This window comes from Eretmochelys imbricata, chromosome 19, assembly GCF_965152235.1.
Source record: "Eretmochelys imbricata isolate rEreImb1 chromosome 19, rEreImb1.hap1, whole genome shotgun sequence".
In the NCBI taxonomy this organism is placed as follows: Eukaryota; Metazoa; Chordata; order Testudines; family Cheloniidae; genus Eretmochelys; species Eretmochelys imbricata.
This window is the reverse complement of record NC_135590.1, coordinates 9,351,445-9,377,147: the sequence shown is the minus strand read 5'-3', so window position 1 is coordinate 9,377,147 and position 25,703 is coordinate 9,351,445. Positions and strand designations below refer to the sequence as shown.

The 25,703-nt window shown below is 46.6% G+C and overlaps 1 protein-coding gene across 1 annotated transcript; it reads right to left on the bottom strand.

Moving 5' to 3' along the window:
* Positions 1-1,472: 1,472 nt before the first annotated feature.
* Positions 1,473-25,703, bottom strand: SELENON (selenoprotein N). The gene is made up of 12 exons (XM_077838064.1): positions 25,542-25,703; positions 18,882-18,999; positions 17,990-18,120; positions 17,095-17,307; positions 15,445-15,569; positions 14,016-14,153; positions 12,236-12,317; positions 11,439-11,627; positions 9,893-9,998; positions 8,762-8,874; positions 7,309-7,410; positions 1,473-5,473 (listed from the first exon to the last, which is right to left on the bottom strand). Exons 1-12 carry the CDS (start codon positions 25,674-25,676, stop codon positions 5,303-5,305), a joined length of 1,623 nt encoding a protein of 540 aa, XP_077694190.1. The 5' UTR covers positions 25,677-25,703; the 3' UTR covers positions 1,473-5,302.

The following is a 25,703-nucleotide window of genomic DNA, read 5'->3' as shown; positions in this document are numbered from 1 at the left end:
CTTGAAACTGAAGAATTCTTCCCACCAAGCTTAATTTCTAATGAGCTGATTCTAATTAAGGTGGGGAAAATGCCCATTTCAGGGACATAAGAGGGAGATGTAGCCGTTTTGGACAATGTTAAGGATACCATAGGTCTCGGTTTGGGTTCTAATTTGGTTGGGAATGTCTTAGGCACTGTCTGCCTTAAAGATTCACTGGTACCCTATCAATCAACGTCAACCCAACCGTTCTAATTTCCACTACCCGTAGACACATTCAGTGTTGTAGTAGTGGAAGGTTTTGCCCTAGGTCCACATTGATGCTGTGCTAATTGTGGCCCTTTGTCCTCGGTGAATGTATCCCAGAGTTCCTAGCACTGCTTCCTGGTTATCCTGCTGTGGTGACGGATGCACCTTAGCACAACAGTGAGAGAAATACTTGCACCGATTGTCTTTCCACAGTAGTACGATGCAAACACATCATCGCTACCTTTAGCGCCCAGTGATGCTTTTCTTGCCTCCAGTTGGGGTCATTTGCACTAACAGCACTGCCAGCAAAATTTAAGCGATTCTGAGTACAGGTATAAAGCACTTCTCACTGATTTAAGGTCAGAGCCATTGATGACTCCTGGATGCAGACAGGGAGGCCCTGGAGATTTTATATTTTAATCCCACTTTTTTCATGCCGCAAGAAATTGAAAACAATCTCTAGCTGTTCACGTGGGGCCCGTAATTTTTGGTTCTGCTACTGCAAAGCTGGACAGAGGGCAGACCATTTGATCTCTTTCCCCAAGCTGAGGATATTTATACAAGGGGTGGTTGAAAGGTTAAAACCCCCTGAGACTTTTTTTTTTTTTTAAAGCAACGAAAGTGCTTCTAATTATATTAAGTTTTATAAAACCTAAAGGTTGGTCTAAGTCAGGGGTGGGCAAACTACAGCCCGCAGGCCACATCTGGCCTGCTAGCCATTTTAATCTGGCCCTCAAGCTCCTGCTAGGGAGCAGGGTCTGGGGCAGCTCCACGCGGCTCCCAGAAGCAGCGGCATGTCCCCCCTCCGGCTCCTATGCATATAGGCAGCCAGGAGGCTCCGCTCTGCATGCTGCCCCCACCCCAAGAGATGCCCCCAGAAGAGCTGCACGGGTGGTGCCTGTGGACGGGGCAGCATGTAGAGCCACCTGGCTGTGCCTCTAGGTAGGAGCCGGAGAAGGGACATGCCGCTGCTTTTGTGAGTCGCTTGAGGTAAGCACTGCCTGGAGCCTCCCCCTGCGCCCCAACCCCTCGATCCCAATCCCAGAGCCCTCTCCTGCACCTCAAACCCCTCATCCTCAGCCCCATCCCAAAGTCTTCACCCCCTCCGCACCCCACTTTCCCGACCCAGCCCAGAGCCCCCTCCCGCACCCTGAACTCCTCTTTTGTGGCCCCACCCCAGAGCCTGTACCCCCAGGTGGAACCCGCACCCCAACCCCAATTTTATGAGCATTCACGGCCCGCCATACAATTTCTATTCCCCGATGTGGTCCTCCGGCCAAAAAGTTTGCTCACCCCTGGTCTAAGCTAAGGCCAGGATTCCCCCCCCAATCCCCAAATCGCAGCCAGAGCCAATGGAGTCCCTTTAACATTGGGGATACTGCATGTTTGCGGTGTGGCTAAGGCTACTTGCATGAGTGATCAAGGTTCTTTTTGTTCAGACAATACCGTTTACAGACACTGAACTGTCACAATCACCATCAAACATGCTGCCAAACCTGAGGCTGTAATGTATTTCTAATGTTTCAGAGATGCCAGCCGGAGCCAAAACACAACACAGTTAGAAAGCTAATACTGGGAAACATCAAGTGATGAGTTGCCAGAAGCTGAAGAACCGGTTCCTTCACTCGCTCCAGGTCTTTGACGGCACTGAAGGACCTGCCGCCGAAGGCCCGGAGCGAGTGAAGGACCCGCAGCCGAAGTGCTGCCGAAGGCCCGGAGTGCCGCTGGGTAAGTAAAAATTCTCAAGGGGTGTTGGAGTAGCTTCCCCAGCCGAGATCTCAGGTGGGATAGAAAGGACGGTCCCGCGGGCCACAGTTTTCCCACCCCTTTAACAGCCAGTTCTAAACCGGCTTCAAAATTTAACAACCGGTTCGTGCGAACCAGCTCCAGCTCACCACTGAACACATCCCATGGGTGAATGTCACTACAACAAGTAGGTTAGGGTGAGCTTTTTGTCATGGGTTACACACCCATGAAGGAAAAAAAAACAAGATACCCAAACAGTACAGAGCGTTGGGGGGTGTTCTCCTTTCCATTTGGTCCCTCGAGTGCGTTTTGGACTCAAATGTGCTTCAGAGAGCAGAAAAGGTGACAACAGCTCTGCTATTTGTCTGTAGCAATTGGCTCCTTTTGATTGTCTACCACGGATGCTGTCTCATCTACCTACAGGAACGTGCATTAAAACGTGCTGCCACAAAAGTAATGGTTTATGGCTACTGAAAAGCAAAAATCCTTTTTATAAATGATCAGACACATAGATGAATACAATTTGTTGGGAAAGTATCAATGCGGCTTTTGTAAAGGAAAATCATGCCTCACTAATCTATTAGAATTCTTTGAGGAGGGTCAACAAACACTTGGACAAGGGTGATCCAGTGGATATAGTGTACTTGGACTTTCAGAAAGCCTTTGACAAGGTCCTTCACCAAAAGCTCTTAAGCAAACTAAGTGGTCCTAAGAGGGAAGGTCCTCTCATGAATGAGTAATTGGATAAAAGACAGGAAACAAAAGATAGGAATAAAAGGTCAGTTTTCAGAATGGACAGAGGTAAATAGTGGGGTCCCCCAGGAACATGTGCTGTTCAACATTTTCATAAGTGATCTGGAAAAAGGGGTAAACAGTGAGATGGCAATGTTTGCAGATGATAGAAAATTACTCAAGATAGTTAAGTCCAAAGCAGACTGTGAAGAGCTACAAAAAGATCTCACAAAACTGGGTGATTGGGCAATAAAATGGCACGTGAAATTCAATGTTGATAAATGCATGTTGGAAAACATAATCCTAACTATGCATGCAAAATGATGGAGTCTAAATTACCTGTTACCACTCAAGAAAGAGGTCTTGGAGTCGTCAAGGCTAGTTCTCTGCTTAATGTGAAGTGGTAGTCAAAAAAGCTAACAGAATGTTAGGAACCATTAGGAAAGAAATCAATAAGACAACAATAAATATCATAATGCCACTATATAAATCCATGGAAAGCCCACACCTGGAATGCTGCATGCAGTTCTAGTCACTCCATCTCAGAACATATCTTAGAAATTGCAAAGATACAGAGAAGGGCAATAAACATGATTAAGGGACTGGAACAGCTTTCACATGAGGAGAGATTAAAAAGACGGACTGTTCAGCTTGGAAGAGACAACTAAGGTGGGGATATGATCGAGGTCTATAAGATCATGACTGGTGTGGAGAAAGTGAATAAGGAAGTGTTATTTACTCCTTTACATAGGAACTAGGGGTCGCCCAATGAAATTAATAGGCAGCAGGTTTAAATCAAACAAAAAGAAGTACTTTTTCACACAATGTGCAGTCAACCTGTGGAACTCGTAGCCAGAGGATGTTGTGAAAGCCAAGACTATAACAGGGTTCAAAAAAGAATTAGAGAAGTTCATGGAGGACAGGTCCATCAATGGCTTTTAGCTAAGATGGTCAAGGATGCAACCCCATGCTTTGGGTGTCCCTAAGCCTCTGACTACCAGATGCCGGATTGAACAACAGGGGATGGATCACTTGATAATTGCCCTGTTTTTTTCATTCCCTTTGAAGCATCTGGCATTGGACACTGTTGGAAGATAAGATAGTGGGCTAGATGGACCATTGATCTGACCCAGTATAGCCACTCTTATGTTCTTATGTAAAATCCAATAGTTATTATATCATTCATAATAGAAGAATTTTGTGATTTAAAATTTGTCTCTCTGATCTTAACTAAATTTAACCCCCACTCTCAAGCCACGTTTGTCTTGTGGCCAAGTACTTATATAAAGTAAATGCTGCTGCTCAGGATGATTAGAGATGAAGGATGAAAAGCATTTTGTCTGGGCAAGTTCTCCTTCATTCTTTGTACTTTGAAAATTCTCAGGTGCAGTTTTCAAAGCAGCTAGTAGAAACAAAAAACAAAAAACACCCACTTTTAAATTGGAGGTAATGTGCAAGAAACAATATGAACCTTCCATTTCAAAAGAAACTTTTGCATTTTGCTTCTGAAGGAGGACTGGATTTATTTACATAATGCAAATTGGACACATGAAACGTGCAAAAAAAAGGTAAATATGGACACTAGCATGTTGTACAGGAAATGGGAGAACTTCTGGAGGACCCTGGCATTTTGGAGTCACATCCAGGACATCTCGTAGAATAAGAACTCTCAAGGCACTGAACAACACTGAAGACATTTGTTGACTAATTCCTCACTGCCAATTGCACCGTATCAATTTGATAATCCCTCTTCGAAGGCAAAAGCTTGAATAAATAAAATGGGGTCTTACACCATGCCATGAAGCACAACTCACTTGGGCTCTAGCAGACCTGGGAGTGGATTATTTCTAGAGTTGAATGCTCTCCAATTAGAACATCCTACCTTCAGATCTAGACAGTGTCAGCAAAGGTGTCCTAGCTGACTGGCCGCTGTAGCAACTCAAAGAGGCCATCTCAATTACTCAGGACCTAAATACGTAACAGTTTACAGATCAGAGTCAACACTCTGAATTGCACAAAGAAGCAAAGAGAATTGGTGTAGTTTGCAAAATGCTTGTAGAAAGCATTCTACACTGGAGACCCAATTCTGCAATGCTTATTCACTTTGGTGTAGCACTTAACATAAGCACTTAATTTCATTGGGACTATTGCATGGTGCTGTGCAGCAAGAGTGATGAGAGTTGAAAGTAGGCCCTAGATAACAAGCATTTCTGATTTTCAGTCAGCGTAGCTATAACAGGAGTTTTACTATACACAATCTTTTAACTAAAGATGGAAAATATGAGGACTGGTAACAGATCAGACTTTGCGACATATGTACAAACAATGTATTAAGTATATAAATTATAGTATTTCAGCTCCTGTAGAAGTTTCCTAAACTCTAATTTCACTTAACTTATCCTTTTAAGTATTTAAAAAAAGATGTGTTCTAGAATCTACAGCCCAACTATTCAGATCAAGACTCCAGTCCTAGAATATTTTACATTTTAGTATCAGTACCACGTCCATTCTGTAGATCAGGAACAATTGCCTTAGTCAAAATAGAAGAACTCTAAAATCTTTGGCCATCTTTGCTGCGAGTTCACTTGCCTTTGTTTTAGGTCTGCAGGAACCGTTTGGCTCTTTGCAGTCCTTCCTTCAGGAACTGGAGGTAGGTTGCAGTAGAAGGATCTTCAAAATTGGTTGAGAAGCTAAAGATGCTGCTCTCGACTTCTTCAGGCTTCATAGAAGTAATATCCAGGAAATAGTTGGCATTGATATGATGAATCTGGGAAAGGAAAGGAGTTGAATAAGCACAGGTACAAGGACACTGCATCATCCAGTGGATTAGCCTATAGCCAACTACTAGGTAGTTTGCCCTTCACCTTAAGTCCCAGGTTCTCCAAGCTCTTTGTCAATGAATGAAGCCTCCAAACCCCTATGGGAGGGAAGGCAAGGATGGCTCCCATTTTACAGATGGGGAATGGAGGGACCAAGAGATTGATGGCCTTGTTTTCAAGAGCGCTAAGTACCTGCAGCTCCCATGAACCACAGTGGGTGCTATGGCTGCTCGGTACTTCTGAAAATATCAAGCCTTAGGTAATTTGGGCAAGAACATACAGGAATCCCCCTATGGCAGAGCCAGGAAAAAAAACCCTAGATACTAGTTAACTTCAGGGAGTAGACATGAGAGGCGTGGGAGACTTTATTAATTATTATATGCTCCTCTATATGGTTGCTACCACGTTTCTGCTACCTGGCTTCAAAGGGTTAACTTAGTCCTAGAGGGCTACTGCAGACAGTGGGTGTGGACATCTCAATTGCCAATATTTAGCCAAACCAATACAAGTGTTAAGAGCTGCTGTTTAAGTCCAAAGGGGACGCAATGGACCCAAAGTCTATTGACTTGTAATGATTCTGATCCGCTGTGACAAACCCACAGGAGGGACAGGAAAGGACAAAGCTGTTGGAATCCGCTGTTAAAAGAGAGGCGTTCTCACAGACCAGGGCCAGAAAACAAGACAAGGCAGGAGAAGAAAGTGGAGCAGAAGAATCTAGTGCACTCTCAAAGATGGGAATTACGACCCAAGGAGTCTTCGGAGGGGTGAGGAAACAGAGACAGGGGTCTGCATGCCGTTTTAGTTATTCTCCATAGATCTGTATATATTTTTTATGTTGGTGGAGTGTGATTCATTTAGACTCCTTTGCAAATGGTGTGTTACTTGCCTTAACTGTCTCAAAGCCCCAAATGGTGAAAGAGAAACCCAATGGGTCACCAACTTTGGTGGGACGCTGGAGGAGCATGCAACAGCCACTGTGGAGGCTTGGGAGAGCGGCTTTAGTTTCAGGGCCTAGGCAGGTGGGCTGCAGTGCCCCATATCTCAGGCAGGGTGCCAGATAGAGGATCCGCACCCTGAGAGTGCGCTAGAGACCCAGAGATAATGTCTAGATTGCAGAGTCCCAGCCTCATGGCGATCCATGAGATCCAGAGGCTTGGGTCCAGCACAGGAGCCCGGTGGGCATCCACCAACGGGAGCTCAGCCAAGGCTGCAATCGCAGGTATTTTAGAAGTTAGCAGACAACAGCAGTTAGAGAGGGAGGGGTGGAGACAGGGGTGGGAGCTAGGAACTCAAGAGCCCTGAGGCTGGCTCGGAGATCAGCTCCTTGTGACAGAGAACAAAACTCTGTGCCTCAGTTTCCCCATCTGTAAAATGGTCCTATTTACCATTTCTCATTCAGCTCTACTAAGAGCATGCTGGGTGCATCGCAGGTAGCTAGGAAGTGTAGTTGTCGGGCTAGGTGAGGATCAGTGAACGTTTGCTAAGTTCACGGACAATAAGAAGCGCTTCGCGAATGCTCAGCCGTTAGTGAAACATCTCGGTCATTTCGTAATTACAAGCGGCTCTGATGGCTCAAGTCAGCATAGGCTTATTTTACCCCACAGCCCTTACAGTCACCCCAATAAGTACAGTTAGCATGTAGATTTTAGTGTCTAACATATGCCAGGTAGTTTTCAAGCCTTTCCCTGAGAAAGGCCCTCTTAATAAAGCGGGAGGAAAAGAGGACAGAGTGGGGTACAGATGGAAAGGCCAAAACCTGGCCCACCCGACGTGACCAATGTACCACGGTTCCGTTGGGAAGGCAGATCATCATCTCCACGGGGAAGTTATATTTCTCTAGATGCAGGTCAGCCAGTCTGCTGTAGAATTCATTCTGCCTCTTAGTCTGTAAAAAAAAGGACCCCAGAAGAGTGAGAGTTTGTATCACGCCTAATGGACTGGAGAAAAAATAAATGCAATATGCATGTGGGAACACCAGAAGGAACATAGGGTGGGGGCAGCAAAGGCAAGACCGAACAGCTCTTCAGTATGGTAACATTAAAAAAAAGGGATCCTGTTTTATTTGCCTGACTGCTTCTTTCAGTCAGGACACCCCACTAGAATGTACCTTGTCACCGTATAGTCAATATCACCCCTGCCATTGCCCGCTCGCCAGAGGTCTGGATATTCAGAGTCTGGATCACTGTGACTGACTGACATCTAGACTCCTAGCATAAGCTGAGACGGACGTTAACGAGCTAGGAAACAGGCACCCTTAATGATCTACTAAGGGTCTGCTACAAGCCAACAGAAGCCGGAGCACTTAGCTTGGTGCACACTTCACAACCCCCTGTGGTGGGGGGTGCATGGAGAGACGGACACAGTAATTACATAGGGCAGGGCCAGCTACAGATGAAGCTCCCTGGTTAGTGATTAACCCTGGCACGGCAATTGTTTAAAGGGAGACTCCCGCGCTCTTTCCTTAGCTTACCTCCATCTGTGCATTGCTTTTATTCTAGTGAAAGGAGTCTGACTGAGACGCCTGGAGACAGACACCCGCCCTATACATGCAGAACACGCACAGCTTGAGACTTGGCACAAGCTTCCCCCTGCCAGAGCACCCCGGTCAACCTAAAGGGACCCCCAGGAGGAGGTCAGCCTCAGTCAGGCCAATCCAGGGCAGCCAACACAGGAGCTAATTAGCGTCCACATTGCACAATCACTTGTCCTCCTGGGAAGTGGACAGAAACTCAAACTTCCAATGCAATTGCCTCTCCTAACCTGGACTGATAGCGATGAAAGGCTCTGCAGACCATCCAGTCACCCGTCAGCTATTTATCCAGCCATTCTTGGCTATTGCATGAATCTTTATGTGACACTGTTGGCATTCATCGGCAGAGCTACCTGCAACAGTGCAATACCCTCCCGTGGCCAGGGGGAGCGGTCACTTCAGGTCAAGAGAGAGGCACAGGACTGCCCACGCAGTACTGTCTAAGGACATGGGAGACCTTCAATCTTTAGGACACCCCTCCAGGACAGGGAGGGGTATTCGTCCCATTTTACTGATGCTGAGTGAGGCACAGAGGCCAAGCGACTTGCGGGAGCTGGCGGAGGAGGGAATTGAACCCAGACATCCCTAGAATGTTGGCCACTGGACTATCGTTTGTTCTGTAAATTCTTCAGTCCCCAGGACTGTCAAGCTGGTACCTTTTACCAGCACTACACGCATGGAAGCCAGATGCTACAATGATGCTTACCTGTAGCTCTTCTAGCTCCTTCACCAGTGACCAACTACTGATGAAGCTCTCGTTCAGCAGAGCAAGGATGGGCGAACTTTCCAGGACCGTCTCCCGGAGAGTTCGCCCCGAACCTGGCACAGAGAGAGAGAGACTGGTTTGCCAAGTTGCCTGACACACAATGTTGCAGGGGTAACTTGGGGTGCTAATGCTTTGCCAATTGAAGGCTACCATGGCAGCTTGAATGGGACACCCCTGATCGGGTACAAAAAGTTTTATTTCTGCCTGAGCAAGGAGAGGAGGGTTTAGTTATACCCATCACAGGCTGTGTTATGTAATTTACTGTTTTAAGTGTGCACTGCAAGTGAGCCCCTACACAATGGGTGCTCCAAGAGTAAATTAACCATTTGCAGCCATCTTCCCCTTTAACCCAGACGCAGCCTGCAGAAACTAGCGGTCCCAGGCAGGCAGAATAGGCTATTTGGATCAGAATGGTTCATTGCATTCTGGGAGGTACAGGGCTCGATTCTCCTTGGCCTTGCAGCTTGGGCTGCCATTTATACCTGTGCAGAGTGGGTGCCAGACAAGGAGAACCTGGATTTAGCAGCATTTTCCACCCACTATGCACAGATGCGAGATGATACAAGGTGCCAGGCAGGGGAAGAATCGTGCTGTATTCGCCAGAGGCTGCAGCTGCCTGATTAGACTGATGTGGGGCAGGGGCAGGGGCAGGGGCAGAGAGGTATCACAGGGAGAAGAGGGAAACATGCTGTAGCACTGTGGGCTACCCCAGTATAAATCTATTAGAAGTAAAGATGGGTTTAAGCCACCAGATTGAGACCTAGCTCCAATCTTTCCCCGAGATGAAACATCTGAATTTGGGTATGGGCCCATTATAGGTTGCAGCTGCAGGGTTCTGATCAGCCTTTCCCAGAATTTAGGGCAGCGATTCTAGTTCAAACCCAGGGGCTTTGCTACCAATGCAGTGTAACAGGAGACACCTGCAGCTGGTTTCCCCACTGATCCCAGTGGCCTCGCGGAAGCCTGGATGAAGCATTTCTTTGCCCTTCCTGCCCAGCTGGCAGGGGAAGGTGGCTTGGCTGCTCTTGCAGAGTCCCCCGAACACACCTCTACAGGTCGGCAGCAGCTCACCTCAGCAGGACTGGTCGTCCAAGGCGCCCCACAGCAGGATGGAGTGCACCAGTTTGTTTTCAGCTTTCGCTCTGTCAAAAGCCTGCGTAAAGGGAAGGTACGAAACCTGCAAGCAGAGAGCCAGTTGGAGAAGCTGATCCCAAATCAGCCCATGGGGTGAGGCAGGGTTTAGAGGTGATGTGACAGGCACATGTACAAGTAAAGACACAGCCACTAAACCCCAGCAGCAGTACTCTCAGCTCCCCTCCTGGCCTTACATTAAGCCTCCGTGCTCTCCTGCCTCCCACCGGATTATACCATCCCTTTAATCTGCAGCGGAGCTGTTCTAAATCACAAGCTATTGCCAGGACTTGTGGGTTCTATTCCCAGCTCTCCCCCTGACTTGCTGAAGGTCTCTCCATGAGTCTCACGTGTACAGAAGGAGCTAACTCTTCCCTCCTGTGCCAGGTGTGGGGAATGAGGTTCAATTTCATTGTTTTTAAAGTGCTATGAGATCCCCGGATGAAAGCAACGATGGAAAGGCAAGAACTGGGAAGGTTAGAGGCATGGTTACCTAGGATACCTGAGTCTTCAAGGAATTTTTAACCATCTTGTACTTTCTTCTCATAAACCCTGTTCAACAATTTTGCCGAGGGACCGATTTCCAGCATGCCTCTACGGATACATCAGCAAAGCGCGTGGGCTATTTGTCCGCATTTACACACCCAGAGCTGGCGTTGGCACACAGCTGTGTACTCTACTCATCCAAACACATCCAGGAGGATTTGTTAGAAAAGGTATCAATAACTAGCCACAGAGACACTCTGCAGAAAGATGTCTCCAATCATTCACACACACTGAACTTTATTAACATCTTGGAAACATTTGCTCCAAAGGACATCTTTTCCCATGGCTGCTCTTACGTTTCCCCTCAGCCAAGGAATCAGGGGCAGGGAGCAGCGATCCACTCTAACTGCCACGGGAGCATGAAGTTATTTTGGTCACCCTGTGCTACAGATTCACTTTTCCCTGCAAGACGCTGAGCCACAAGTGTTTTGTGTATTTCCCGCTGATAAGGAAAATTCAGTCCCTAAGATAGTTCTGCGGTTTTCGGCTGGTGCAAAAAGAAAACCACCATTATTCGCCTCTCTCAAAATAGCACCAGTAGCTACTATAATGAGGAGTGAGCCAACATTAAGTATAAGCCTGGAACATGTGAGATCAGAACTCTATTCCAGCCTCCACCACCGGTGTTCTGCGAGGCCCTGGGCTTCTCTGTGACCATTCCCCTCCCCCAGGTCTCAATTGTAAAGCAGGATCATACACTTAGCTCACTGAAGTGTTGCAAGGCTGGATTCATCCAAGTCCAATGGCAATGCACCTGGATGGCAGGTGCTCGAGGTGCAGAATATTAATACGTCTATAGTCACCTCTTATTTCTAAATCAAACTAGCACAGGACCTTGCCCCGTAGCTCTGGTAGTTCTCCGGGATGATTGGAGCATCTCAGTGGAGTGCCCCCTCCAAACAAAATGCTGACGCAGCAATGGAGTGGGCTATTTTCCTACCTTCTTAAATGGGTACATGGCAACTTCCAGTTTCTGGGCTGCCTCTTCCCCACTTAGTTCACGCTGCCAGTTTATCTCTTCAAACACAAACTGAATCGGCTCCCCCGCAGGGTCTCGGCTGTCCATCACGTTGCCGTTTTCGTCATGAATCACGGAAGGGATGGACGGCCCTGAAGATTCTAATTCCATCTGCACAACAAGGTCAGAGAGTTTAGTCCCTAGGAAGTTACGTTTGTAGCTCCCACCCCCAAAGTGCAGGCCCATGCCAGAACAAAGATGTACACACATGAGTGTCTCGGAGTCATTTTAATGACAACAGGATAGATCGTCCGTTCGATTTGTATTCACATCCAAAAATCACAAGTCAGCCCCACTCAACAGATTTAAAAAAAAAATTAACTTTAAGCCAAATAGATTTTATGTTTTTTTATTTGCTCTCTGGATTTTGACACTTGATGTCCCAAGTGCCTCCTCTATAGCCATCTGGGTCATACGAGAACTTTAATTTTTAAACCAAGATTCCCGTGTAATCACATGACTCCAGGAGCTCAGGCTTCAAGAAAAACACTAAATATTGTGTTTCATGATAAAAATAATGAGTTAAGAACACTGGGTGGCATTTCTGCACAGTGCCCCACATATACACTGGAAACACCAGGATCACATCCAAGTTTACAAGAAGCCACATGAAAAACAACAGTGATAGAGGTAACACTGCCAAGCTGCCATGGGGTGGATCACGAGGAATCCCAACTAAGATGCTGCACACACATAAAGGAGAGAAAGTTATTACACACCTGAGGTAGGTAACCTATATCCACTTCCATGTTGCTGCTTTCGCTCGCCCCATATAGCCATTCCATGTCAACGTTGAGAGACCTAGCAAGAGAATCCAGCACATTCAGTAACAGCCATGTGCAGACGAAAGAGCTTTGCACTTGATAACTCAACTAAACTTGAGCCATTTCTCCCTAAACATCCAACATCCCTAGGCCGGATTCAGGACTAAAGGCCAGGTGTGCAAGGGACACTGCACAGCTCTGCTGAAGTCAGTGGGGTTCTGCGTAGGTCCACCACTCTTGGATCCCACTGAAGGACCAGGGCCCAAGTGCCTGCCCAATATGACGAAAGGAGAGGCAGAGTCATGCATGAGCTTTAAATGTGTTTAGATACTGGGAGGGAGGAGTATCCCTTCTTCCTTCCAAACCCTGAGAATTTGGGAATTCCATTCCTGTAAAACATATTTTTCTGCAAGCAAAGAGCTCCCATAACGAACATGCTGCCAGAACTGCAAGTATCAAGTCACCAGGGTAATGCTCTGTATACAATTTCGATTCAAGCCACCGTGGGCTGAGAAAAATGTCAGCTTTTATCTCCTGAAATGCTTCCAGCCACTTGCCAGAGAGAAATAATGAGAGAGTGTAAACCTATACAACACAATACATTAGCCTTTGAAATATGAAGTGAAGAATATCTCAAAGCAAGTGAGTCACACTATGCCAGACTCCAGTGCACCAAAACACACGTGGAGATCACCAGGGTTTTTCTCCCCATCCCGATGTTTCAAGGATTACCATTTTACAGTATGTTAAACAAATCAGATCCTTGGCTAAGTTAAGTGTTCTCAGTGGCTCTACTAAAAACGTGTTGCCGCTGCAATATGGGGTTCTCTCAGTTTTAGGTATGACAACAGTGGAGCTTGTTTCACTTTTATTTACAAGGGACTTATTGCAAAATGTAAACAGCCCGGAGGCGTGTAATAGAACACAGGCGTTGCATGATTCTTCTGGGGCTTTCAATGGCCCTGCTGCATGCGCAATAGTCATAACAGCAGCCTCACCTCTAACTGCAAACTAAGCCATCTCTGGAACTCTTTCAAGGGTAGCTAGCCAGACATTCCTCGGGAATATGGGTTTGCAGTAGCTCAAGCAATGAAGGGGAGAATATACATTTAGTAACTTTCATCCAAAGTTTTCCGAGCACTTTACAAACACTCATTAAGACTCATGCACAGGTTGGAGAAATTTCTTATTTTTACAGGCCCAGAAGTTCAAGCAACTTGGCAAAAGAACCCAAAGTGACTTCAAGTCTGTGACAGACCCAGGAACAGATTCTAGCTCTCTTGGGTCCCAGTCCCAAGAGCTCAAGAGTGAAATCTGACTATAGACTATTACCCGCATGGTAATTTATGTACTGTGTGGAGGAGAGAGACTGTTACCTGGTAATCAGAGCATGGGATAATGACCTAGGACTCCTGGGTTCCAGTTCGTACCCGAACACAGATTTCTGTGTGAGTTTAGGTGAGTCATTTAACTTTCCTGTGCTTTGATTTCCCCATATACATGATGGGGACAGGGATACCTGGCTCACAGAGATGCAAATCTTGTTTAAAACAGCACATGCATTTTGAGATCATCAGACAGGAGATGGCACCGTACGTGCAAGGAACATCCTCTAGATCTCCGACACTCACAGCACAGCTGCAGGATCGCAGAGCCCCTCGAGCTTCACTCATGTTCTGGTTTCCAATTAATCTCAGGTCTTTGCTCAGCGTACACTGAAAAGAGATGGTCATACCTCTTGTTAGGGACAAAGAGCTTGAACTCTCGAACGTGGGAGGAATCTCTGGAGAGGACGATGTGGCCTGCGAACTGGCCAGGGGAAAACCAGAAAGGGAAATCTGGAGGTTCATTCAGCTGGAACTCGGCATGGATCCTGAAACAGGAAGATCATCATCAGCCTTGGTGCCCTAAGCAAGACCAAGAACCAGGGAGAAGGAGAGAGAAAGGGTCATACATGCCAGATGCTAGTCATGTTGTTTCATGGGCTTCTGGAGGCACTCAGATCAAGGGTGCCGGAACCTTTGTAGGAGTGGGGGGGCCACCAGTGCCAGAACCAGGGGACAGGGGCCATGCCTCCCCCACTTTTTTACGTGGGCGTAGTTTGGGGGGCAGCATTGCCCCCCCCCCCCAGCTGCAAGTCTCGAGCAGGTGCAGAGAGGTGCCAGCAGGAGCTGCGTTTTGCTGCTCCACACCTGCCCGAGGCTTACAGTTTGCGGGGGGCAACACCGCCCCCAGCCCCCCAAAACTACACCATGTTAAAAAGGGAAAGGGTATGGCCCCCTGGCCCTCCTGGTTCCAGTGCCATTGACTCAGATACTATGGTGATAACGGCATTTAACTTCCCTGTGCTTTGATTTCCCCATATGATAACGGCCATACAAGGACCTGAACAGAACAGACTAGACAAGAACTGTCTGCAAGATGAACCAGAGCAGCGTGATGAATCACTCTTCTAGGCTTCTAGGGACTGTTGGCTTTAGAGAACTGCTCCATCTGTTAATTAAAACAGTTAGATCCTCCCCTTTTGATTCTGGACATCACCAAATAGAGGGCGTTTGCTTAGACCTGGGACTGGGGACTTACAGGGCAATAGCGCCTCTCACCCAGTCAGTTCAGACAAAAACAGGAGCGTTGGATCCATGGATGGAGCCGTAAGGGAAGTAACACATTCAAAGCCACTTCCTGGAGGACACACCCTTCTCCTCTGCAAGCTGCTTAGCAGCCCTCGGTCACTTACATATGTTGTTAGGGAGCATAATCACAGTTAAGTAACATGCCCACATGCTGCTCCTGGTTTATGTTCCCTGGAGGACGGGGAAATCATGGGGCTGCTGCCAGCTGGACATGTCCATATTTTCCCCCTCCCATTCCCCAGATCTAATGCTGTCTTATCAAACCCAGGGTCTCCTGGCAGCCCGGGACAGTGTCATGACCCCTTTGCTTGACAGCCCCTTTCGTAGGTTTCTTCCACCCCCAAAACAGATTGAACATAATTAACAGACTAATTGTGAAAGTCCCAACCTCCACATTATACTAGCTGCTTTGATTCTATTTTGAATGGGGGGGAAAATTAGGTCTTTAAAAAGATGCAGATCTAATTAAAACAGCACCAATCCCCACCTTTAACACCCTGCATCTCCCAGTCCCATTTGGGAAGTTCTTACCTGAACGCTATCCTATAGTAGAACTCACTGATTGCCTGGATGCAGGCCACAGCTCCTTGAGGAGCAAAGCGAGTTTTTACAAACGGACGAGGATGGAACATGCTCAAGAGTTTGTGGATCACGATCTATGGAAAGAATTGGGAGAGGTAGCAAAAAAAATGAAAGCAACGGCCTTTAATGTAGACCTCAGTTAAGCTACACTTCTAAAACTACTCCCCTATAAGAACAGGAAGATAAAACAACTAACATGACTTGGATCTAGCTAACAATTTCCATCTTCTATTTTTTTGGACTCCCTTCTATAATTTATAGTTTTCCACCACCTTGCACATTTATCCTCTGTCTGGAAGCGTACTAACCACTGTCTTCCATATACGCAATATTTCCAGAGCACAGAGGCTGAGTACTGCAAGCGGATCGGATTTCATGTTGTGCATTATACTGAACAATAAGGCTTTGATGCAGTTTGCAATTTGAAGTGATCGCATACACCATCCACTGGAGTGTACTCAATATGGCAGAATTAAAGCCTAACCAAACACCCATGAGGGCAGAGCATTTACAGACTGATTTTATAGACCACATACAAGAATCACTTCACTGACCGCTGTGGGGTGGAACATGAGGTCACCGTTTGACGAAGCACATTAATTTTACACAATTAGTTTAGACGGGGAGTGGAAAATCTTACCCAAGTCAGACTAAATGAGGATTTTTGTTATTTAAATTGATTAGTAGTTGGTCTGGCTGCTGTGGATACCCCGTACTATTGTTATAAATGCCTTGGATCTTCTGAGACCGCAAACAAAATTCTTGGTTTTTACCTCTCCTCTGAAAGATGGCTCCCTTAACACTGCACTGAGACATCGATTTACAGAGAAGTGACAAACTACAGCCTCATCTACACTAGGGAAGTTCTGTACAGAGCGTTTCCACCATTGGTAAGGCCCAGTCTACATTATATATTATATCCTACCCAGGCCAACAATGGCACACATGTGGAAACTAGCCGCCTCCATTCCTCTCTGTCATTTGCTGCTGCTTCCTTCTCTGTGATGCTGGCTATACTGCCCCCCCCCCGTTTTGTGTAGACATATACTGGGTCCCCAACCAAAATAAGCTACACTGACAAAAGCACTCTTGCTGATATAATTTGTGTCTACACCAGGCCTTTTACTGGTAAAGAAATGCCGTAAAAATCGTACGCCCCTAACAGCATAATCATATCAGCAAAAGTTTCTAGTGTAGACCTGGCCTGAGACTCATTCAACTCCACTAATATCAGCTACAGGGAACCCTAGTATAGAAATAAATGCAACTGATATGGCACTGGAAACAGCTGTGCAAGCTAGAGAACTGTCTACACTAGGGTTCCCTCCAAGAGCGGCTGAACATCCTCAACAAGGCTTTACTGATTCACCCCCACCACTCCCTGTAGCATGCATATTTTCTCTGGCACCCTCCCATCCAAGCACTGAGGTGACCATGCTTAGTGTGTGAGATCTGATGAGAGGACAGCCCAAGATGATATTGGCTACCTGCTGCTCATTAGGATGTGAAAATTGCAAAATGGACAATATGGAAGCATCTGTTAGAAGCAATATCCTCCCACTGAGAAGGATCACTGTTCATATTAAGTGGTGCTCTTACTTCTTTGCCCTTGGGGACCGGAGGGTAAAACCGGTTGTTGGAAAGGTAGCCGGTGAAGATGTTTAATTCACTTGGGATTATCCACCAGGGATCGCCGAGTTCGATCTTATTCTTTGGGGGAAGAAAGGCTTTGAACTGCTTGGCAAACATTATGCTCATAGGGGCTGCTGGGGCTGTCCAGTTCCGTAGGCCAGACAGCGCAATATGAGAAATCTACAAAGAGAAACACGTGTCAGAACGAGCTAATGGGATGTAATAACATTTGAAGAGTTTTGTTCTATAGGAGGCAGATGGATATGAACCACTGCACAGAAGTCAGATTCTGGTATTAGAGAAAGTGGTACTCCTTTTAAACTCCACCCACAATCCAAAGCACCATTTAAAATCCCACATTAGCTAGAAGTTTCTGCAAAAAATGGCCAGCAGTAAAATAAATTGATAATGCAAGTAGTCAGATAACATGGCAACAAATGCCATGGAAATAGTCACATATAAGGTGGGCACCATTACACTCCAGAGTTAACATCTCATTGAGAAATGGGGGCAGTTTATGATTCTCAAAGCTATTGTTTCAAATGGTTTTGCAAATTCCTGTAGACAACACTGCACCGGGTCACGTACGGAAGATTTTCTGCACGTTCATAAGAGCTGGAAGCGTACATGTATTCTTAAAAAAATGTTTAAGTGCTGAATAAACTGATGATGCCACCAGCAAAAATGCCAAAATGCACCAATGCACACTGGCTCAGTCTGATCTCTGCTCACAGAAGGAACAACTGACAAAATAAGCACTATATGTTCACTCCTATGGGGGTAGTTAGAGCCTCTACTACATTGCATGGGTTTTGCTGGGAATTTGGGTTTTCTATTCATACACATGATGTATGATACTTACTCCTAGGAAACCATCTTTGCTCTTTGTCATTGTTTCCATGAGAAGGGGCTGGAATTTAGCAACAATTGATAGCGTCTCCCCACTGGGATCCAGTGTCTCTTCCTCTTCAAATTCGAGGACAGGAGTAACACCTAAACAGAACAATTATTTAACACCATAGGGAAATGATTATACTTTTATAATAGTCTAATGGGCAGGTACGTGGAACCTCGCAGTTGTCACTTTGCTGCATGTGACAGCCCTTAGCAACTGAACTCAGACCCACCTGCTTCAAGGGCACAAGTCCCTGCTACTTGAGTTAAAGGAGAATCTCCCCTTAATTGATAGCAGTATAAAGTTTATGACACATGGTTCAGTGGCTCCTGGGGCATCCAGCAGGGGGCAGATACACACGCTGCTGTTTCATTACATTATGAGAAAGTATTCCTGGTATTTCGGTTGCAGTTCAATCCCTCCTGCATGCTATGTTGACATCACAGGGTTTCATGCATTTTGGCATAGCTGAGAAACATTTGCTACGTTGATACTGCATGACAGAGACTTCGGAAGCCACAGGAAAATATGAATGAAATAGTTTTGGTCTAGCCAGTGCTGAGCTATATCCGTTGTATTCATCCATTCCAAATCCCGTTTAAGCCCTGGACAAAGTAACTTGTGCACTTTACTAGTCCAGCAAAGGGAGATTCAGTCTTATTAAAAGTGCACTTTGTGAAAGTGGTGTCTGACGCTTAAGCCTTTCCAAAAACACTTAAAGCTTTGCAGCCCCTCGCTGTGTAAATCAGCCCCAGACCAGCACAAAAAAAGATAATTAGCCATTGTGCACATGCAGTGCTGAGATCTTCAGCCTTCCTTTCCTTTATTGCACAACTGACCTTGCAAGGTAAATACCTACCTGTTAATTTCTCTGCCACTGGCTTGAACTCCTCAGGGCTAATGTACAGATCATTGTTAGTGTCCAGAGAGGAGAAGAGAAAAAGCCCCTCGTTCCCCAGAGACTTCAAGGCCATCTCCTGGTTTGGGAAGAAGAGAGGCAGGTAGGTCTTAATTGGAGCTGTTTTACTAGTTCATCTAGGCCCCATCAGCCCTTGAGTTATTATACATCCTTTACAACTGCAAACAAAGCCATCAAATAAAAAGAGTAACACAGTTAGCAGGACTCTGCACTATCAACAATAGCAACTGGGATCCAGGAACAGTTTCCATGAATGTATTAAAACTATATCTGGATGAACAACAAATAATTGACAACAAATCATTTGTTCTGTTTTGTCTTCTCTCTTAGTGAGTCTTTGTCCAAGGAATCTGTCAACTGCAGCAGCGAGTGATTCTGGGCCTGCAAGAACGTTGCCAGCTGCTGCTATTTGCAGGAGGCTCTGTGCTGCTAGTGAGCATTCACCACAGGGCATTTTTACAGCATCCTGACACGGTGACTTAGGTAGCTAGCCAACGTCACGTGAATGAAGACGGTCAAATATAGACTATTCAAACTTCACCAATGATTACCTGAGGATTTGCTCTAAAGAGTCACTTTTCACAAGGAGGAGGAGAGCTAACTGGGCCCTCCCATGTTTAAAGGAAGTGAACCCGGCCAAATCAACATTTACATTCCAACCAATATCCACAGACATCGCTTGCCACGGAGACCCGCTCTAGCTAGAACCACGTTCACATCCTAGAGCACATAAGCAAATTGTGATTAGGCAAGAGCTTCCACCTCACAGCTCCTGGTGGGGAGTGTTGCCTAGTGATCCTACCACTGATCCAGGACTCATACAGTCTATTCCTACTCTGCCATCAATACTGTATAACCTTGGGAAGTGGGTAATCACAGCCACTCTGGGCCTCAGTTTCCCCCATCAGACACTAACCCTTTCAGATCTCACAGGGAGCAGCCTGCATGGCCTCATTTGTTACAATCTGAAGATACAGGAGCTCCTCGAACAGAAGGGGCTGCAGTTTTACTCAAACTTTTGTACTGGTGACCCCTTTCAAATAGCAAGCCTCTGAGTGCGACCCCCCCTTATAAATTAAAGGCACTTTCTTATATAATTAGCAATTATAAATGCTGGATATAAAGCGGGGTTTGGGGGTGGAGGCTGACAGCTCGTGACCCCCCATGTAATAACCTCGCAACCCCCTGAGGGGTCCCGACCCCCAGTTTGAGAACCCCTGGGCTACAGAAATGCAGTTCTCGCTTGGAACAGACGCAGACAGTTCCACACTGCAGCAAGCGCAGTTGAGGAAAGAGACAATACACAGATGGAAGGAGAGAGCTGCTCTACTGAGGGAGAAGAAAATGAGACAGAGTGAAGGAAAGGAGTGGTGGGGCAGTCAGACAAGTCATATTCCTCATTGCCATTCAGCAGCAGATCCAGGGCTTTACTGGCAGGGGAGACAGCTCCCCCCACCCCTGTGCAAAGCCTATAGGAGCAAGAGACTATTCCTCATTCTGCTGCTTAGATGTGTGTGTCCTCTGATGCCTGCAGCACCATTAACATCCCCAAAGCTCCTGAACCAGTTTAGTTTCCATCTGTTGCCTGCCAGCCTGAAACACCATTTAATGCAGGCTGGAAGGCTCAGCGCCTGTCAGTTACAATGAGAGAAGCACTTGGAGCCATATACGGTAGTTCCTGGGCCAAGGAAGGCAAAGAAAAAACAAAGGCAAGCAGAGAAGCTCTTGGAACATGAACCGCGGAAGGGCGGGAAGAAGGCCCGTTTGAAGCAAGGTGAGAACCCAATACCTGGAAAAGAGGGCGGACAAAAGCTATGCTATGGAAGGAAAGGGAACGAGCATGCTAATTATTTCAAACACTGGATCAATCCCCTAAGACACCCCAAGCTCCTTTGGACAGGGACCATAGCTTTACTGTGTGTGTAAAATGCCATGCACCTACCTACGGAGCTAGATGCACACGTTTACCAATGATGTTATTCTAGCGTTACTGGAATGGGAATCGCCCAGGAGCTGAGGTCACTCCCCTAATCCAAACACACAGCCTTTATAATGCCCATTCCACTGCTTTACAATTTCCTTCTGCGTCCCCCTCAAGAGCCCGTCTGGCAGGGAGCAGCGAACACAGGCACAGGAGCCAGAACAGCTTAGACAAGTAAACAGCTTCATACAGGGGCTTCCCTCCACAGATCACACCATCCTGAGCACATGCAGAGCTCTAGAGATGGTCACAGAGGGTCCTTTCCTTCTCTTTTCCCCTGGTGTCTGCAATCATTTATCTGATGACCCCTCTCCAGTCTCTGGTCCTTTCTTTTTCCCCCCCGTTTAGCAGGTCAAGAATGCCACTGATCTGAACCCCAAGAGATTCCATTCAGAGAGCAACAGCTGATGAGCCTTTCAGTGGGTTAGGCTCTGGCTTCCAACATTACAGTGAGCAGACAGCACAGACACTCAGACCTGGGAAACCTCTATCTTTGGCCTCCAGTGCCCCGTCAAACAGGAAAGGCACCAGTTATATCCCATGCATATGGATGAAATGCTGTCCCAAACAGCATCAAGCACAGCAGCTGTGATGTAGAGAACTCAATATAGATGTTTGATGTTATGCTCATTGGTGCTGCAAGACTCCAGAATGAATTACTCTCGAGAGAGATAAGAGCCAATTTGCATGTCCGATCAGTATCTCAGACATCTTTCAGACGGGACAAGCAGTGGGACATTTCCAGGCAGCAGGATTTTTTCCTAGAATATTAAGTACTAATTCCTAGACCTGTAAACGCACACCCTCACTCCTGGCCAAGTGTGTCCGGTACATGTGCCATCAGGACTCGAACCTATCAAATCTCAGCTCCAGCAATCACTCCCCTCTGCAAGATGAGTTAAACTTGGTGCTCATCGAGTAAATGAGATTGATAGGCACATTTCCAGGCAATATTCCAACAGTACATCAGTTCCACACACAGCCTTGTTCCATCAGAATTCTTGATTTATATATGCCCAGCATGGACACTCCAGCTCCTCAACATGGACCTGCTGAAAGGGAAACCCCAGTGCTTCCGCCCTACAGGAGATAATGATCCGGAACATGGAAGTGAGCAAATCAGTCCTGAAATTCTGAGAGATGGTGAAGAAGGACAAAGGGAAAGAGAAATTGGGTTTGTGCCCTTTTGCTTTTTTATAGCACACATGTTAAAGCAAGCCAAAAAAGGCACCTAAGATTTATTTTAACCTTGGAAATATCAGGAATAATAAAGTTTTGCCTTCACTGTTTTTGCTGACAGGACAAAGAGCAGGAGCTTTCTCAGCCCCCAAATGTAATAGTGGCAGGGAGCGGAGTCTTCACAAAGATTTATTCCCCCAAGTGTTTGTTAGACCTTTGAATTAGGTAGTTGCTAACAAAGGAAATGGATAAAAAGATTTTAAAAATCTGAACAGAAAAACTCTCTCAGCTGTTCAGATTTCAACGTTTTCTTCTACGGTTCCCAATCCAACCTGTTTGCCTGTCATCCATTGAATCCCTCGCAAGAGCAGAGTAGACGAGACCTGATATTTCTTATGTAAAGACAGTCAGAAAAGAGTTTTATCAACTGAAATCCTCTCAGACTCTCTATGCATCTCCTACAGCAGCAGTAAAGGACAGAGATATTTGCCCTTTATGGTCACCTTCAAATCATGTTTTTTATAAAATGGGCTTGTACCATTTTTGCTTTTTTGTGATACATAAAGGCCAAAAAGGACTTTTAAAAGTTTACTCTTTACTGTTTTATCGTTGAAATATCAGGAATTTGCAGTCTGATCTTTGCTGGAGGTCCTCCTAGATGTAAACTTGGGGCTTTCCCACCTTAAATGAGAATTCAGGGGGAGTAGAATCTTTAACAAAGACGACCTTGTTCCAAGGTTCATGTTAGTCATTTGAGTTACATAGTTATTAAAACAAAAAAGTTTTAATCAGTTGGATAAAAAACACTATTTCTTTCTCTGTTGCACAACTTGCACTCTTGCAATATCATTTCACAAGTTCTACAGTAACCATACAGCCTCAGGGCAGACAAGACCTGAATTTCTAGTGTAAAAAAAAAAAGTTTAAAAGAAATTCAGATCTTCTTTATACAGAACAAAACACCAAGAGGGCCCCAAAGCTCGTTTTTTCTTTATAGGTCACTTCAAAGTTGAGTTAAAATCTTTTGAGCTAACAGGAACCAAGGTCAAGTACAATGTAAACGTGTGCCTTTGCTTGTCTTGCAGTGGTTTTCAGCATGAATGCCCATAATTAAGACGGGAACTGTATCCTTATACAGTCTGAAAGGTTCTCAGCTGCTGCAGCAGAAGGAGAATCCTGAACTCAGGGTCTGACAAGCACACTAACGACTGATTTCAACTATGAGGTTTTAAACTAGAAATACATACAGGTATGTACGTATATCTACACATATACATCCTGTTGCTAATTTATGAGCTTTGGTCCTGATTTGACTAACATACATGGTTAGCTGTACTCATGTAAGCAGTCCCACCACTTCAATGGATCAGTGCCTTAGTTCATAATTTATTCTGCATTTTACAGAGCAAGACATATTCCCTCCCCCAAAGAGTTTACTACCATAAGGCCCATCATGCTACTAGCTGGCTGGGTACAAGAGGCTGCCTGCCTGAGTCAGCTTCTAGGATCAGGGTCTAAGATGCTAAGAACTTATCTCTCACCTTTGGCTGCATGCCACTTACATCACGCTTTACAAACTATCTAAATTCTAAATCAATCCTTGACCACGCACCCCAGCGAGGTAGGCACAGTCAATTATCCCCATTTTACAGATGGGGAAACGAAGATACAGAGAACTGATCTCCCCACAGCCCAAGATGTGATTATAATGAACATGTTCCTGCCTGCCAGCCTACACTCAGTCCACCCTGCCACCAGAACCGTCACTGGACATTACCTCTTCACCTTGTTAAACTTGCAAACAAACATCTTTGTGCTTTCTCCAATCCTGACCATCATGCTTGGCAGCAGTTCCCAGTAAACAACAGCAAAACTAACTCATTATACTTCAAATCTCTCCTTGAAACTCGCCTCTGCCATGAAACCTACAAAAACTTGACCACGATTAGGCTACTGGTGTGATGAAACCAGTGCCTGTCATGCTGACCAATACTGCCTCACCATTTCCTTGTAATTCTGCACTTGTTTTGCGTCTTAGACTGGGCTGCACTTAAAACTTAGGACGACATGAAAAACCCATGCCCCTGAGCACTATAGCTTTGTCAACTTAATGCCTGGTGCAGATGCAGCTAAGTTGACAGAAGCCTATTTCCATCGACCAAACTACCATAACTTGGGGAGGTGAAGTCACTACAGTGATGGAAAAACCCCTTCTCTCCCTGTAGTTTGTGCCTACGCCATGGGTTTACAGCACCAAAGTTGCGCTACCATAGCAATGTTACTGTAACACCCACACTGCACACATGGCCTTAGATTGTAAGCTTTTTGGGACAGGCACTATCCTTTTGTTTCATGTTTGTACAGCACCTAGCAACATGGGGTCCTGGTGCATCACTGGGGCTCCTAAGCACTACAATACACATAAATAACAATATATAGGATGTTTGTCCAGTACTATTGACAACCCACAGCCAAGTGCTTCAATTTCTCTCCTCAACACAAATCCCAGTTTGCTGCTGAAGTAGGTGCCTCCGTGTGAACCTGTGTCGGTTTTATTTTGTAAGTTTTTTTCTCCCTTCTACGGATAAGCTAGGTTGGGATTTGGGGCATTGAGAAGATCTGGATTGTGAGTTGTCCTGGCTGGGGAGCGAGGGGGTCATTACAGTTCAGAGAGAAGTGAAATTTCACGCTAAATAATAAGATTCTCCAGGTCCACTCAGGAAAAGGGGCTGGGATCTGACCAGGGTACTTTGCTAAATTAGAATAAAAATACATGTTTAGACACACAATAGGGAACCAAGGACAAGAAGGGAAGAGCAGAGAGAATCCTAGGAGTGCCCAGGTTGGCAGGCCCCCTGCCCACAGCCAGAGCCCCCTAGCAGCATCTCCCCAGAGCACCCTTCCACCCCCCAGCCCCCCACACCCCTCCAAATCAGAGCCCCCCAGCAAAACCCAAAGTCTCCCCAAAGCCCCCAGCACAATCACTCAGCATCCCCCACCTCTTCCCCCCAACCCCCAAACCTTCCCTCGAAGCCCCCAGCGTCCTGTCCACCCCCAACCAGCCCCTACAACCCCCAACGCCTCCAGCCCCCCAACTCTTCCCCCAAAGCCCCCAGCGTCCTGTCCACCCCCCAACCGGCCCCTACAACCCCCAGCTCCCAAAGCCTCCAGCCCCCCAACTCTTCCCCCAAAGCCCCCAGCGTCCTGTACACCCCCCAACCAGCCCCTACAACCCCCAGCCCCCCAACCCTTCCCCTAAAGCCCCCAAAGCCTCCAGCCCCCCAACCCTTCCCCTGAAGCCCCCAGCGTCCTGTCCACCCCCCAACCGGCCCCTACAACCCCCAGCGTCCTCTCCAGCCCCCCAAACCTCCCGTAGCCCCCAGCACTAACCCCCGCGCCCCCCAATTTACCCTCCCCCGGAGCCGCCCCCGCTCCGGTACCTGCCGCCGGGCCGCCTCGGCGTCCCGATAGTATTTCACCGCGGCCAGGGCGGCCAGCAGGCCCAGCACCAGCCCCAGCCTGGGCAGCCGCGGCGAGGGGGCTCCGGGGGCTCCCGGCTGCGGCCCCCCGGCCATCCCCGCTGCTCCGCTGGGCTGGGCCGC